This window comes from Talaromyces stipitatus, genomic scaffold, assembly GCF_000003125.1.
Source record: "Talaromyces stipitatus ATCC 10500 scf_1105507295541 genomic scaffold, whole genome shotgun sequence".
NCBI classification, from domain to species: Eukaryota; Fungi; Ascomycota; class Eurotiomycetes; order Eurotiales; family Trichocomaceae; genus Talaromyces; species Talaromyces stipitatus.
In genome coordinates, this window is record NW_002990115.1 from 2,778,793 (window position 1) to 2,794,856 (window position 16,064).

General features: G+C 46.7%; 6 protein-coding genes across 6 annotated transcripts; 4 read left to right on the forward strand and 2 right to left on the reverse strand.

Moving 5' to 3' along the window:
• Nucleotides 1-8: 8 nt before the first annotated feature.
• TSTA_033560 (transcription factor SipA3, putative) lies at nt 9-4,618 on the reverse strand (the record flags this gene model as incomplete). Its single annotated transcript, XM_002480502.1, has 5 exons — nt 9-1,193; nt 1,244-1,465; nt 1,537-1,623; nt 1,678-4,499; nt 4,560-4,618. 5 exons carry the CDS (start codon nt 4,616-4,618, stop codon nt 235-237), a joined length of 4,149 nt encoding a protein of 1,382 aa, XP_002480547.1. The 3' UTR covers nt 9-234.
• Nucleotides 4,619-6,704: 2,086 nt separating this feature from the next.
• Nucleotides 6,705-7,092, forward strand: TSTA_033570 (uncharacterized protein; the record flags this gene model as incomplete). Its single annotated transcript, XM_002480503.1, has 2 exons — nt 6,705-6,754; nt 7,005-7,092. The coding sequence occupies 2 exons, from the start codon at nt 6,705-6,707 to the stop codon at nt 7,090-7,092; spliced, it is 138 nt and encodes a 45-aa protein (XP_002480548.1).
• Nucleotides 7,093-8,509: 1,417 nt separating this feature from the next.
• TSTA_033580 (ribosome biogenesis protein Kri1) lies at nt 8,510-10,621 on the forward strand. Its single transcript, XM_002480504.1, has 2 exons — nt 8,510-8,736; nt 8,798-10,621. Exons 1-2 carry the CDS (start codon nt 8,568-8,570, stop codon nt 10,489-10,491), a joined length of 1,863 nt encoding a protein of 620 aa, XP_002480549.1. The 5' UTR covers nt 8,510-8,567; the 3' UTR covers nt 10,492-10,621.
• A 640-nt stretch (nt 10,622-11,261) lies between these two features.
• TSTA_033590 (ADP/ATP carrier protein) lies at nt 11,262-13,069 on the forward strand. The gene is made up of 5 exons (XM_002480505.1): nt 11,262-11,418; nt 11,648-11,669; nt 11,789-11,865; nt 11,998-12,243; nt 12,296-13,069. Exons 1-5 carry the CDS (start codon nt 11,380-11,382, stop codon nt 12,857-12,859), a joined length of 948 nt encoding a protein of 315 aa, XP_002480550.1. The 5' UTR covers nt 11,262-11,379; the 3' UTR covers nt 12,860-13,069.
• A 210-nt stretch (nt 13,070-13,279) lies between these two features.
• On the forward strand, nt 13,280-14,077 carry TSTA_033600 (uncharacterized protein; the record flags this gene model as incomplete). The annotated part of the gene is made up of 2 exons (XM_002480506.1): nt 13,280-13,574; nt 13,620-14,077. The coding sequence occupies 2 exons, from the start codon at nt 13,280-13,282 to the stop codon at nt 14,075-14,077; spliced, it is 753 nt and encodes a 250-aa protein (XP_002480551.1).
• Nucleotides 14,078-14,811: 734 nt separating this feature from the next.
• On the reverse strand, nt 14,812-16,002 carry TSTA_033610 (uncharacterized protein; the record flags this gene model as incomplete). The annotated part of the gene is made up of 1 exon (XM_002480507.1): nt 14,812-16,002. One exon carries the CDS (start codon nt 16,000-16,002, stop codon nt 14,812-14,814), a length of 1,191 nt encoding a protein of 396 aa, XP_002480552.1.
• Between the last annotated feature and the right edge of the window lie 62 nt (nt 16,003-16,064).

Sequence of the window (16,064 nt, forward strand, 5' to 3'; positions counted from 1 at the left end):
TAAATTGATACTAGACGGCGAATCTCGATTACCAGCGTGGATACATGCGCCATTGCCATGGCAGTCTGCACATTTGTGGATATGTCCAGAATTGTTGTTATATTTCAGCAATTATTACAAGGGATACACAGATATATGTACAAATGATGCCGACGGGGTTATCTAGAAGCAGAGAAGACTCCGGGGAAATGGCTGTACAGAAAAGAAAAACCGGTGGGGATGAGTTCCGAAAAGTTAAACAAGCGACGATTCCAACTGCTGCAATTCCTCATGGCAACTGGAGCAATACTGGTCGTACCACCGTTTCACATCCTGCTCATGACCAGAAAGAACGCTTTCGTTCTTCTCACGATCACCTACTTGGCTTTCCAAGATCCCCGAAACTCGATCGCATCGCGACGTCTCTCTTTCAAGCCATCGTTCCCATTCGCCTTTCAGTACTTCATTTTCGATTCTGTTCACGACTCGCAGCGCAACGACCAGGTCGTGTCGATATGTACCGAGTCGTTGGCGAGTAGCCCGCAGACGTCGGTTGGCGTTCCACTCCACGTAATCGTCTGTCGGGTATTTTGATGAGAAAGATAGCGGATTGTCGTTGTTGAACATCATCTGCTCATGGAATGTCGAGAAGCAGTAGCTGGAATTGCTATCAGGACCTCTTGCCCACGCAGAATCAGCGTAAGCTATGGCATCTTCAAGGTCTCTGACATATATCGCTTTGCTCATGAAATTATCGGAATGAACGCCCAGCCGAGTAAGGAGACTGGTAGCTTTGCGTTCATGCCACCACTCATATGTATCGCGTGTTGAATAAAAGCCATTGATCAGTAGACTTGAGCCCAATAATACAAGAATCAGACTATGAGCGTTGCAAGTTTTCCATATCCACCGTACAAGGGCCAAGAACCACATCATCAGAGCCGAGACTGCACTCTCTAAAAAGGAAACCGTAGATTCAAAGATCAAGTATGTCAGCGAGCGTTGTTTCCGGGATTTGTGTGCCTGCGTGATAGCTCGTGCGTCCGCTGTGGAGTATTGAAATACACCTTTTTCATGCCCAATCAAGCCAAAAATGGTGATAGCCCGCTTGGTTCGACTGCGAGGACCCAGTTTCCGGACCTGATCACTGATCAAGTCTACTAAATCTAAAGCATCTTGCTCTAGATCGTTCATTGCCTGCCGGTCAATAATACCTGTATGATATTGTTAATATAAGCTGGATTCCTCCGTGCATACGACTCACTCTTCAAAACGTAAGGCGACCACAGCCATTCAACCTTGGTGTAGATGGCCAGCTTGCACTTGGACTTTGAAATGTAGGTGACAACAATTTTGCTGACGAGTCTAAAATTTCGCCGGAAGGGTAGGTGCCATGGTGTCCGTTTATCTGTAACGACATAGCAAAGATGATCATTAAGGACATCAATGATTTGGTAGTCCGAGACTCTCGTCTTGATCAATCGCCCTATTCAAAAGGTTTGAGTAATTAGATTTCGTTTTAGACAACCCGCTGCAGGTTCACATTGTAAACCTTACCAAATAGGTCATTCCTCTCAATGAAATAATCAAAGTCCCGTCTCATGTGTCCGGAGTCCAGAGTTCTCCATGGCCCTTGCTTGATATCTGTCTATCGGTTAGCCGGATGTCAGAAGTTTTGATAGTAAGTGATTAACGAACCTGACGCCATTCTTTCGTGTAATAAAGACTGCCACAACACGCTCTTATCACCGAAAAGGACGTGGAAGAGGGCCTTGGAGCTGATATCAAATACCTTTTCAGCAGCAACATGCAAGTTGCCTTGTGGTACATATTGGACCGGCTGATTTGGCAATTTGAACTTTTGAATGTCTCTGCCGTTACCGGCTCTTTCAAAATCCGCGCTCAAGTCTTTCTCCACATATACCGGGGCCTTGAGATCCTTGTAACCACCTGTACCAGAACGAGACGCTCGGCTATCTGTTGGGACGTCCAAGGATACATCTTCCCAGCTATCCAAGCTGACTGATCTGGGTAGAGAATCGGTCTCCATTTTCACCAATGCTTTAAAAATCGTTTCTAAGTCCGTCGGCTCCTCTGACGTAGCTACCTTGATCATGTAATTCAGTCTCTTTTGTAATAATCGTAAGGGCTCGAGGAACGTCTTTACTGTCACACGGCGTTGAGTCTCAGTGCCGGGCATGGGGACTATGTGGAGAAACAAGAAATCGCAGTCTCTTCCGCTTGCAGCAGTCACTTCGGATACGCTATCAAGTGGTTGGCTTGCTGTCAGGACGAGTCCGAAATGGTGACTATAGAAGTATAGGTTTTGAGTTGTCACAAAAGCACGACCAGGGAACTCCTGATTGTCGTTGGGATTCCAAGTCGCTCTGAAGACCATAACAAGGCTTTCCTCCCTTTTGACGTGAGGGAACAGAAGCCGAAATTGGGCGTCTTGAAAACGCAGCTGTTGAGGGTAGTAACTGGGATATTCATGGGTGAGGCCAATGACGGATCTCTGTAGCTTGCTAGCATCTCCGTCAAGACTGACTGTTTGTCTATGTCGAGCAGCTGCGGGTCGCGTGGTTGATGGTGCAGCTGCAGAAGCTTTAGAATCGTCGACCACCGTGTTCGACGAAGCCGCTGAAGCCCTCTCCTCGCTGGAGGCTTTCGGGTCACGTAGTCGAATTCCTTCAGTATGGAATGTGTTCACAAATCCCCAGTTCGCACTACCCCAGAGGTTGGCCATCATCCCACTAGGCATGCCCCCTGTAGAATCTGCAAGTCCTACACCAATACCACGTTCATTGCTCACGGCAACCGCAACCTTGCTCATACTAGTCGGAGCTGGTGGATTTGCCAAGGTACTAGGTGCAAGAGTGGTTGCCTGGTCGTCACGGCCGAGTTGGCTGGCATCAATTTCTGCTTGCGACCGCGTTAAAACGGTAGCAGGGCTGTACGGTAGCAGACTGTGGCTGGCTGTGATGAGACTTGCAATGCCGCCGCTACTACCACCTATAGGAGACCCTGCAACTGGCGAAGTCGATTTCCGGTGAATGTCAAATTTCTGAATGATCCGCGATGCATGATCTCTGCCGCTGCCTGCCTCGCCATCGAGCCCTGGTATACGTCTAGCAGAATTAGCAAAATCACCGCTGGCTCTGACTGACGACGGATCGCGGTCAGGAACAGGCAATGTTGGTGTGCGTTCCAGATTGGATGGATCGTCTCCAGCATTGGAAGTCAAGAACTCAGTGCTATCAGATGTAAACTCGGGAGCTGGAGGTTGAGAAATAGAGAAAGCAGGATCTTGAACAACGAGCTTCCCAGCAACTGAGCTTGCTGGATTTTCTAGTGCCTTTTGCTTCGCTGCTTCAAAGACACCGATCCATTCCATCAAGTCTTTCTGATTTTCAGCTTGTAGCATAATGGTATTTTTCTTAGTCTTGACCTCGAAGCAAAATCTCCGCTCTTCCTGGAATGCGGGACGAATGTTGCAGAGTAAAACACCAATACGTTCTGTTTCCTCGACACCACCAGTCCTTGAGCTTTGTACCAAGCATCCGAATATACCATTCTTCAAGAAAGCCCAACGATGAACCCATACTGTCCTCGTAGGTTTACCGGTAGTTGTTCTCAAATAAACCCAGCCCTGTTTCTCTGCTTTCGAAGGTTTCTCGCCGGTGGATTTAATCGAAAGTGTTTGTCCAAGATAAGGAACAGTAGAGACAGAATAGTCATCTAATTCACGTGAAGGTCTCGTCGCTAATTCCGCTGCATCTTCGATTTGTTTGCGAGCAGATAACAATTCCTTGAGAGAATACCTCTCACTGTTTTCCATCTCATGTACCCAGCCCTTGATACGGTCCATATCCTGACCCCACTTTGGAAAGTTTGTGATGTTATGATCATGAATTAATTTTGTCTCCCGCCATTGGTCGAACGATATCTTCACCAAGAGCTTGTCCAATGTGTTGCGTACTTGCGGCGCTTGAATTGAGAAATCCAAGGAGGCTTTAAGGTAAGCTTTGCGAGCTTCATGTAGTTGGAACGCATCTTCCCTTAAAGCAGATGGCTCTTTCTGTTTTGCTTGTCCGGAATATCTCGATAGGAGATGGTCATAATTCCTCTGGGTGTGCTCCAATGTACGACGAGTCTCTTTGAAGGTACGTAAATCTCCTTGGATAAAATTCTTGATCGGGTCTACAACCAAACGATCCGCTTTCCTGATAGACCCTAAAAGTGATCCCCATGTATCCTTCAAACAGTCTCCACTTCGTTTCACAGCCAACAGGGTATAGTCATGGTCGATGACAGCCTCGGAGACGTTGAGAGAATTGATCATGAAAGACATAAAGGATGTCATCGACTGCTCAAAAACCGTAAGCTCTGATGCGAGCTTGCCAGCTGCCTTTGCGTAGCCGTCCAGCCATCTTTCAACGTACTCGATCTGATCGGCGAAGTGTACCGTAGTCGCACGAAACGTCGGGGAATCGAGGGCCGCTTCTTTAAGACCGACAGGTCTAAGCAAACATAATTAGAAATGAGCTTGCAATGCGCAGTCATAAGAGGGGAATCCGTACACCACACTGACGAGCTTCCCGACCTGGGGGATGGGGGTCGGCTGAGGTGACGCCGCCATTTACAGCAGCTAGGGAACAGCCATACAACGCAGTCTCCAAACTCGATGTTTCCCTAAATGTCAAGATTAAAATAATGTAATAGACAACAGAGCGGATATATTGGAGATAGAAGACGACAGAATAAAACAGTGAAATTTGTAGACAACGAGACAATGAATGACGCTAGGTAGATAGGATACGCTAGTCGCCTGTGGGTCCTCCGGGGTAACAACAATTGTTGCCTGGTCGCCTGAGCCTCCAAGTCTCTGACAGCCTTGAAACCATTGTCTTTGTCTATAGTTGACCATCTCAAATTCAAGCCTACGATAACAGATGAAGCACGAAGAAGGCCTATGTTTGCTTTTATCACGTCAGTAACATAGCTACCCGTCATACAGTCCACTATAAAGGGCATAGACCCACCCTACCCTCAACAATCTCCTGTTAACATTTTGATATTGGCACGACAGAGGGCATTTTGCAGGATGCAGCGAATTTCAAGCCTTACCCTTACAACATGCTGCTCAGTGGTCAGATTTATACTGTGTCCTACGTCGAGCTCGGCCATATTCATCTCCATCACATGTTCTGGAACTTCTCCCTGAATCTTGTCAGTGCCTTAACCCCAGTTTCAAGGATGATAGGAGGTAGTCCGCCTCATGAATTGTTGATACTATAACCTTGTTCTTTCCGGACCTTTTTGGGAATCTCTTTGCTTCAGTACTACTTTCCATCGCTTAAAAGTGATAGACTGGCTGCTGTCTGTGTCATCTTCCTTGCAATCGTCAGCTCCCAGGAGTCAGGAGACGGGTGACATCAACGAGGTAGGTACTACCACCATGACTCTCGTACTTATATTGATTTTTCCAGGCTTTTATGTCACGGCAATTCTGTTGGCCAATTAATTCTTCGCCAATTGAATTTTCTATGGAAGCCAGTCTCTGCTCTTACCCTTGTGGATCGGCTTGACGAGATGTAACATCTTCTACAAGAGATGTAATCCCAACCCAACCTTGGAAATGGTGTAACTACTACACCTCTTGTTCACTGGTATTTCCACTCTCCCCCAGATTCTTATCTGACGCGTTACCCAAAGCTGTACAATCCTTATCGGGTTACAGGTATTTACTGTTCCATTCTGATGAATGAGGTTAAGTATACCGCTTCCAGGGAGGTGAAGTGGCGCTTTGACTACTGTGGCGACTACTTTTGTATTCAATGGGATAGTCAATATTATAGCCTCCTCTAGATCATCGTAGTATTGCGGACCAAGGGAGCAGCACATCCGACCCCAGGAAGGTAGTATCTTGTTCAACCAACTCTAATCTGTGGAGGAAAGGCAGATCGTTATGAGTAGCATGTGAATATGCAACATGCTGTATTCGAGCCAACCAAATTCTTTTTTAAATGATGGGTTCATCTCCCATTTCTAGAATATCGTGGCCTGCTCCCCAAAATCGAAATCATCTCCAAGTTGAGACTCGGCTTTGAACTGCAATCAATTCTACTACTGAACTTTCGTGTGTTGCGAAGATAATATGCGGCTCCTTTTTCTTGTTTGGGGTACGTTCTTTTGAATTTCCCTTTTCTATATCCCTCACTGCCTGCTGCTGACTCAATGTAGTCATTCTGACAGCAACAAAGTACTGCCAACCAAATGCGAGCCCTACAAATACCATAAGTATGAGCATATTACCGTCTGATTCCATTTCAGCATCTGCATGGAAGAACGCTGTAGGTTTACTGGTTTACCAATATATTCAAAAACTAGAGCTCATCATCAATAGGCCTCAATCAGAGAAAATGGTCACTGGTCCAAACGAACTGACACAAAGTCCACTTCCAGTTGTGAGGTGAGTTGGTTAGGTCTCTCCCAATATACTCTTTCTCTTACACGTCATACCTGGATATCTATTCGGTGTCTCTATACTGACTACCTCGCAGGATGATCAAGAAGGTATACAAAGTGACTGTGGTGACGAGTGTGGCGGATGTCCAAATGAGGTAGGGAGACAGCTTTGTACTCGAAGGCAAAAAAAAGGCAAGAATATAACACTTTTACTACACAGTGCGACTACGACGACCCAAGCTGCTGTGATGGACAACATGTGGATTTACAAACGGATGCCTCGAATTGTGGCTCATGTGGACATCAGGTATGTATACGGTTCTGATACTTCTTTTTCTACTTCATATAATAGTTGAATGTCTCTAATGCTCTAGTCTAAAAAATAGTGCTGCTCTCCAAACCCGGAGTGCTGTGGTGGATGCTGTGTAAATACACTGACAGACGAGTTCAACTGCGGCGCATGTGGTGCATGTGTGAGTTTTCTATCAATATTTTTTGGACTTTCTCCCATGGTCCCTTTGTTACAGGTTATTTCTCTAATATACTATTTTCAACAGTGCCTTTTTGGTCAACAATGCTGTGCTGGATTGTGTAAAAGTGTACTGTCAGACCCTACCAACTGTGGCTCATGTGGCACAACTGTAAGTTGCATTCCTCCTCAGCATTCAGACAGCTAACACGGTTCTAAAATAGTGTATTACTGGTCAACTGTGCTGTTCAGGGGCATGCAGAAATGTATCAATAGACCCTACCAACTGTGGTGCATGTGGTAACTCTGTAAGTTTCTTTTCCTACCCCTATTTCCTAATAAATATAAATATATAAGTAAATGACATATTTAACCATCTTTTGAATAGTGTATTGGCACCGTGAACCCAAATTGCTGTGGTGGACGATGCGTGAACTTCCTAACAGACAACAACAATTGTGGCAGTTGTGGCAATATTGTAAGTCATCTTACTTATCCACAGCATATTTTGGCTTGTCTATCAATGTTCTTGAGTGCTATAAAGCTAACAGAATTGGCAAATAGTGTACACCTGCCACACAGCAATGTAGTAATGGTGTATGCTGCCCAACGGGACAGTCATTCTGTCCATTCCCAATTTCGGCCCCCTCTTGTGTGAGTTATACTCCAAGAAATCCTTTCAGGAATACATATATCTAGCAAATGAATTAAGTACTGATAAGAGCATTGATATAGTGCGCTACAACATCACCAGCATGCACACTTACAGGTTGCTGTCCACTAGCACAGGTGTGTGGTATCAACCTCCCAGTTAATGTGAGAATATGTGTAAGTTCTTCCTAAGAACATGTCTATCCTTCCTAGATAGCAATGTATGTTAGAGCAGAGTTTACTGATTTATGCCGTTCATTACAGTGTTCTGCAACTCAAACTTGTACGCTCATCGGAGGCCTCATACCCACTTGTACCTAGGTATCCCCTAATGATACCACGTATGAAGGAATCCAATTTTGCTCAAACATCTGACACAGGTGAGAGTGTCACTTGCCACACAGAACTGAAGCATTCTTTACCCGTTGATACTTGGTTTTACTTTTTGTCTCTCTAACGAAGTGCGAGGAGACAGCTTGTGTCCAACATAGGTTATTCAAGGCCAAAAAAAAAGAAGTTTCAGCAGACCTCAGGGGAGAATGAATGAAGAGAATACCTACACCGAAGAGAATGACTCCTGTGGGATTATATTGCGAGGGCCCTATAGTTGAGCAGTACAAAGCTCATGCCGACCTTCACTTTGCTTTATCGTGGTGGTCATCGCAAGCCCAGAAATATCCCATTCGTGATCCAATTACTCAGCCGTCTCACTTCGTAGTAGCTATTGGGCTAATTTAGCAAATAGAATACTATCAGGTAGTTTTCAGTCAAGTATCATCCATCGTAAAGACCGTCTTGGGAACAATCCGACCATAGCAACTGGTAGTTAGGGCTATTCAAGGCCCCACTGCTATGGAAATCTTAAAAGGCGGTGTGGAAATTCTGCCGCCCCACCAGTCTTAATTTTTCCGATAACGAGTCTAAAATGTTATGGGAGAAATTGGACTAAATCTCACACTACAACTCAGTTTTCTATACATACATCGCTTCACAATACAACATGGAGCCGCCTTCAAAGAAACCGCGAAAGCTTCTCGAGGACAGCGAGTCTGATAGCGATTCCGACAGTCAAGGAGGAGTTTCCGTGGCTCCAGATGCTGGCTTCAAAATCAACGAAGAATACGCTCGTCGATTTGAGTATAACAAGAAGAGAGAAGAACGACAACAGTGTATGTTCTTTCGACTTGGCTTATTTTATCTGATACTATATACTAACAATGACGCAAATAGTGGAAGCAAAATTAGGCAAAACTTCAATAAACTCACGCAATCAAGGCGACGGCGACGAACAATCCAATGATGAAGAGGACAGCTCAGATGAGGAAGAGGAGGATGAAGACGGAGAACTCGCTACCGAAGCGCTTGATACAGAGATCTTCGCAACCTTGGACGCCATTCGATCCAAAGACCCTCGCGTATACGATAAGAATGCAAAATTCTACTCGGAAGTGACAGAATCCGAAGCAGCAGCCGACCAAGAGAAAAGGACGGAAAAACCAATGTATCTTCGCGATTATCACAGACAGAACCTCTTGAATGGTGGTGTTGCAGATGAAACTAAGGATACCCCGAAGACGTTCGCGCAGGAGCAAGCAGATCTTAAGAAGAGTGTTCTTCAGGAGATGCAAGCTGCTGCAAATGACCAAAGCTCAGATGAAGAAGAAGACGGTGACTTTTTAATTGCGAAACCAAAACCGAAGGATGATGAAGTAGCCCAGAAAAAAGTCGATATTGAGCTTGACGTTGAAAATGCGGACAAGGATCCTGAAACATTCTTGTCTAATTTCCTGTCTGCTAGAGCTTGGATACCAACAAAGACTGCTCAATTCCAGCCTTTCGAATCAGATGATGAGGAAGAAGAAAAGAGAGCGGAGGCTCTTGAAGAAGCCTACAACTTCCGTTTCGAAGACCCTAACAAGCTAAACGAAAAGCTCATTACACATGCTCGCGATACCGCAAATCAGTTTTCCGTTCGCCGAGAAGAGATGAGCAGTCGCAAGAAGAAGAGGGAGGCTGAGCGTGAAAAGAAGGAAGCGGAGCGCCGGGAACGGGAAAACCAAAAGAACCGACTACGGAAATTGAAAATGGAAGAATTAGAAGAGAAGGTGCAGAAAATCAAACAAGCTGCCGGACTCAAGGCGGCTGATATTACGGAGGAAGAGTGGGCACGGTTTCTCGATGACAATTGGGATGATGAAAAATGGGAGAAGGAGATGGCCAAGCGGTTCGGTGAGGACTACTATGCTGAGGACGATGCCGAATTAGACGGGGATGAAGAGTCTACAGGAAAGAAGAAACGAAAACCCAAGAAGCCTACATGGGACGATGATATTGATATTAAAGATCTGGTACCGGACTTTCAGGACGAAGCTGTGCCCCCTGTCAGCCTTACTGACGACGACGAAGAAGCCGCCAACGAGGAAGAAGACGATGAGGAAAGTGGACGTGCTACGAAGAAGAGCCGCACCAAAGAAAAGCACGATCAAAAACGAGCAGCGCGTAAAGAAAAACGACTCATTGAACAAGCAGTCGACCGCAATTTAGACCTTGATCCCACCCTACTACCGGGTGCAACCAGGAAGAATGCATCTCAATTCCGTTACCGAGAGACATCCCCTCAAAGCTTCGGCCTTACTGCCCGCGATATCCTCATGGCGGACGACGCCCAGCTAAATCAATTCGTCGGGCTGAAGAAGCTCGCCACGTTCCGTGACCCTGAGCGAAAACGCCGCGACTTGAAGAAGATGGGCAAGAAAGCCCGGCTTCGTCAATGGCGCAAGGATACTTTTGGTACCGAAGAAGAGCCGGAATTTGTGCTACCACAGGCGCCTGCTGCTGCACCCGAGAAGAATGACGATGAGATGAAGGTTGATATCCGCGAGGGAGGATCTCGCAAGAAAAGAAAGAGGTCAAAGAAGCATTAGTCTGACTGGGTAGTCCCTTTTTGTTGAATAGTAGCGTGTGTATATCTTCACTTATATTTGCATGAATGTATGCTACTCGGGTCTATATTGCTTTACAATGATGATATTTCATGGTAGACCGTGAATCGGACAAAAATATCGGGGAAGCTCCATACAAATTTTGCATACCGAACCCAGATTGACCAATCAGAGGGCGGAAAAGTCAAAGTGGAGCAAGGAGCTCCATAAGGATTTAGGGTCACTTCAACTTGAATTGCTTCAATAGCCTGACCTAACAATGCGAATGAAAGAAGTTGTAAGGATTATAGGCTATGAAGAAGTACCCAACGAGAACAGATATGAACCGCACGCATTGGAACCAAATTGATAGGTCGTAGAGATGTCCCTATGCTCTTATCTTCAGACTGGCGCGTCTGCGGCTGTCGCGGAACACCAGCAAATTGCCATTGATGCTACATATGTAGTATATAACTCTGTAACTATCGCTGGCTCACTGATATGGAAAGCAAAGAGATCAAGAAGCATAAGAAAGACATAGAATGGTAGAACCCCTATCTGCTGGCGAATGGCAATCGGGAGATGTCGGCAACTGAGAAATTTTCTCCGGCAGCGCTTGGCCGGTCATCCGCCCGTTACTCGAGTTACCTAGGTCGCCCTGTTTGGCCTTAGCGCCTGAAAACTTTCGTCTTGCCGCTTTTCGCTCCTTCCCTTCCCGCTTTAAAAATCTCTTTCTTGTTTTCTCTCCTTCTTCTCCTTCCTCTCCCCCTACCATCCTCAAGCAGTGTCTTGCTTTGCCATCTAGACACCTGTGTCTTTTTTTTGTTTCTTGTTTTCTTTTCTATCCATCTCCTCTCATTCTTCGTCTGTAACAGACGATAATTTTCCAAGATGGCTTCCCAAGGCGACAAGACCGTCTTCGGCATGCCCGTAAGTTTTTTCCCATAGCACTGACCGCCATCAATCCGGAGACCAGCTGTATCAACAATCCATCGAAAACCCATCGCAATAGTATCGCATTACTCCAAAGGATCGAGTGAGCTTCTTGCAATTGATACAGCGATGGGTTTTTGGCCGGTGTTGATGCCAGCTGGCGCAGCTATTTCGGTCCTGGTTTCGATTTTTACCGTGCCGTGTCACTAACACGTTATTTTGATAGGGATTCGTCGTCGACTTTTTGAGTAAGTCATGATCACAACAATAGCAAAAGCCTTTTCAATTGGATCGGATTGAGTCAATCCGAACTGTTGAATGGCTTGTTTTCGCGGGTTTCCGGCCGGATAGCTAACGTATACAACAGTGGGTGGTGTTTCCGCTGCCGTCTCCAAGACTGCCGCCGCCCCCATCGAGCGTGTCAAGCTCCTCATCCAGAACCAGGTAAGCTAGAATCACTATCAGAAGTCCTACAGCAGTTTCGGGTCGAGCAGAGTAAATGAAAAAATTTTCGCTATATCTCGATCGATTGCTATGCTCATACTTCAAAACTTCAACTTATCTAACAACAAACAGGATGAGATGCTTCGCGCTGGTCGTCTCGACCGCAAGTATGGTGGTATCATGGACTGCTTCCGTCGTACCGCTGCTGCTGAGGGTGTCATGTCCTTGTGGCGTGGTAACACTGCCAACGTTATCCGTTACTTCCCTACCCAGGCTTTGAACTTCGCTTTCCGTGATACCTACAAGTCGATGTTCGCCTTCAAGAAGGACCGTGATGGATACTGGTGGTGGATGGCCGGTAACTTGGCCTCTGGTGGTGTATGTGTTCTTCTGATCTCTTTTTCAATATCCATATACTAATCGCCTGCAGGCTGCTGGTGCCACTTCCCTCCTCTTCGTCTACTCTCTCGACTACGCCCGTACCCGTCTTGCCAACGACGCCAAGTCTGCCAAGGGCGGTGGTGACCGTCAGTTCAACGGTCTCGTTGATGTCTACAAGAAGACCCTTGCTGCTGATGGTATTGCTGGTCTCTACCGTGGTTTCTCTGTCTCCGTCGCTGGTATCATCGTCTACCGTGGTCTCTACTTCGGTATGTACGACTCGCTCAAGCCTGTCATCCTCGTCGGACCTCTTGAGGGTAACTTCCTTGCTTCCTTCTTGCTCGGTTGGTCTGTCACCACTGGTGCTGGTATTGCTTCTTATCCTCTTGACACCATCCGTCGTCGTATGATGATGACCTCTGGTGAAGCCGTCAAGTACAAGTCTTCCTTCGATGCTGCTCGCCAGATTGCCGCCAAGGAGGGTGTCAAGTCCTTCTTCAAGGGTGCCGGTGCTAACATCCTCCGTGGTGTTGCTGGTGCTGGTGTGTTGTCCATCTACGACCAGGTTCAGCTCGTCCTCTTCGGCAAGAAGTTCAAGGGTGGCTCTGGTTAAACAGCTTTCTTAATTTGGGAAAAATTCATGAAGACGGGGATGAGGGGATAGATAGTGTTGTCGGGGAGTGGGTTATTCAGGATAGAAATATGCATCTGGGTGAACTGGAAGCATAGAGCACTGGAATTTTCTATTTGTTGTACTTTACTACTGCTTGCCAGCCTTTTTACTTTTATCCTCTGTACTTTCATATCAAGATGCAATTGTTTTATTACTTCCGTGCTTACCGTAGGTAGCAGTTGACTGTAGAGCCACCTGTCCGATAGGCACGTGATATGACGTAGTGGCGTATCTAGGGCAGGGATGGAGCATCCTCGATCTAGACTATTATAGTCTCTGCTATTCAACAGACTACATCACACATTATATATGTTCTGCTAACATCTATCAAGATTTGATCACGGAGAAATAACAGTAAAGATGCCACCAATCCGAACATTCAAATCAGCACCTATAAACCCTCATTCGACGGCAAACAATCCGCCATCAACTACAGCAACTGAGCAGCAACAACAAGCAGAACAAGGCGTCGTTATCTCTAGCAGTAAAGGAAATGAGAAACCCGAAAGAGAAGGTCCGGCATGGGCACCAGCGACGCCAACTTCAGCAACGACTATAGCAGAGAATAGCAACAACATAAGCAATTATCCAGCTGCGAGGCCAGGTGCGCTTGCGATTCCAGCACCGACGTCGTCTCCGTCTACGTCTACGAGTAGTATATACACACCTACAAAGACATACCCAACCTCAACGACGATAGATTCCACACCTCCCGCTCCTCAACCCGGTTCCAGACCTGTACCCCCTTCTTCATCATCTCCATCAACATCAACACCTTCCAGACCAGCAAATAATATCCCACCACCCCCCAAAGTCGGCGAACCGATACAACAGGCTTCATACTACGCTCCTCCTCCACAATCGCAAGCAACGATACCAACCCAGGGGCAAAGAGCAGTACCCAATTCGACATCAACGCCGTATTTGTCGACGTATCAGCCTCCTACTTCTACAGCGCCGTATACGTCTACGCCTGGACTGCCGCTGTCGCAGCCTGAAACATCACAAGGGAATACTACTGCTACCGGAGGATCGATGTTTGATGCGTCGACGGGACAGGATATACTCAATACAGCAAAGTCGTGGATGGCGTCTGCGGGAAGTAAATTGGCGGAAGCGGAGGAGGAGGTTTGGAGGATTGTTAATAAGAAGTCTTAATGAACTGGCTAGATGGTTTTATGATTATGACAAAGGTTGACCGTATTAAATGTGTTATTCAACGTTGACACGGTCAAACGTAGGTAATATATATAGTAGTTATAAACATATGAATGTATATGCAGTCATGAAACCGATAGCATAACTCAGTACAATCAATAAAGATGACCAAGCCACAGAAACAAGCAAAACACAAAAACAAGCGACTAGTTCAATACAGTCAAGATGACCAACCGCGAGTTCTTTTTTTGGAGTGTCTTTCTTTCTGTTTGTTTCAAGATGCATCAGTTTGAGACCAATATTATCAAGCAACAGGGAGACATGTTTCCCCGTTTAATTGTTAATCTCGTAGCATATTAACGAGTAAAAAGTAAAATATGCATGCAGAGTAGAGATCCAAGACCGAGCATTCGACGCTTGCTTTCGCGTAGGCTCAAGGTCATACCAAGCCAATATAATCCCAACCCAGAAAGATTGAAAGCCAGAACGCCGCCGTGCCTTTCAAAGGCGATAATCCCATCCCATATCCATAACCCAAGTTAAAAACAATAATTATATATCGTACCAACGCCAGTCCAACCAAAAGGAGTGATTAAGCGGCCGGCAAGTGGTATCGTATCGTATGCTGAATGAAAGCAAATGTAAAGCGGAAAGAGGCCAGCCTCGTCATGACGAAACAAAAGAAAGGTACTGTCGTGTAGACTAAACAGATGATGCACGGTGAAAGGGACGAGTTACATAGAACCCAGACGTAAGAGCGCTTCAACTGCCGCGCGTTCTTCATAATCGGCGTCAATGCCGTCCGGTAATGAAAATCCCAATTGTTGAAGCGTAACGCCTGGCGCAGATTTGGCCAGGGCAGATGGTGCAGGACCGCCAGGGTGATGTTGCACGCGTGTATGTACAGAATTGTGAGTATTTACAATCCCTCCTCCATTGAGGGATCGAGCGCGGAGGGCGTCGGCACCGATGCCGGCCCAGTCTTCTTCGTCGGTTACATCCCCTTCGTCCCATTCGTCGTCTGGAATAACGTCTTCCGGCATGTCGGACGAAGAGCAATATTCAGGAACGTCGTCACCGTCCAGTGACATCTTATCAGCTTCGTGGTCACCATAGTCGAGATCAGAATGTGAGAAGATGGCCGAGTCGGCTATACTGGTTCCGTAAACCGGTCGATCATTTGTAGTTCGCCATTGCGATTGCTGAGGGATTTGCATTCCTCCAGTAGTACTAGGAAAACTGGACGGCGGTGACGTAGAAGTATAAGATGAAGTATAGGCTTGCCGTTCACGGGGCGGCTGGCCACTTCGACGAGCGTCCCAACGACCCCAACCGACTTTCTCGAAGATGATGTTTCCATCAACGCCACCACCTTCGCCACCATTGCCTCGACCTTCTAGGGCTCCTACAACCAATCTGCGTGCCTTGGCAGGTGGGATACCTGCAAAGCCTGGCACGGTGGTGGTAAGGTGGCCCATGACATGGCGGATGGCTAGCGGGCCATGAGCGAGCAGGATGTCGGGCAAATGATATTTCGCCAACATTGCCGGAGTGATGGCACCCACGCTGTCGACGTTTTGAGTACTGGTCGACACGTGAGGATGATGATCCTGGCTTTTGGCGTGGTCGACAGCATCCTCCAAGTCGATATCGGAGTCGACGTGCATGGGAGCAACCGGGGGAGAGATAGGAAAGTTTCCAACATGGTGACGAGATTTATTCTTGAAGCTGTGAGGCGGAAGAGTAGGAGAGATGGAGTTGGGAGGAGTTGGAAGCATAGCCGGCTGTACGAGACGAGCAGATGCGACAGTGAAGCCGCCCCTGCCGTCCTTGACAGCGTCGCGAGGGATCGGAATATCCACGGATGCAGATTTAGCAGCGAGTGCCATACCTATATTAGATACAGCAGTCATTTGGGGAGCCATGATCGCGTTCGAGTATGGGTGCAAAGAACTGTTTGTGTATCCCGGAGGTGTGAGTCAGTCTT

What these genes read in the sequence shown, in the direction of transcription:
- TSTA_033580 (XM_002480504.1), top strand. Translation starts at nt 8,568, where the DNA reads ATGGAGCCGCCTTCAAAGAAACCGCGAAAGCTTCTCGAGGACAGCGAG. An exon ending in GAGAGAAGAACGACAACAGT is followed by an intron (nt 8,737 to 8,797) that starts GTATGTTCTTTC and finishes TGACGCAAATAG; the next exon opens with TGGAAGCAAAATTAGGCAAA.
- TSTA_033590 (XM_002480505.1), top strand. Translation starts at nt 11,380, where the DNA reads ATGGCTTCCCAAGGCGACAAGACCGTCTTCGGCATGCCC. An exon ending in AGCTCCTCATCCAGAACCAG is followed by an intron (nt 11,866 to 11,997) that starts GTAAGCTAGAAT and finishes AACAACAAACAG; the next exon opens with GATGAGATGCTTCGCGCTGG. An exon ending in GTAACTTGGCCTCTGGTGGT is followed by an intron (nt 12,244 to 12,295) that starts GTATGTGTTCTT and finishes AATCGCCTGCAG; the next exon opens with GCTGCTGGTGCCACTTCCCT.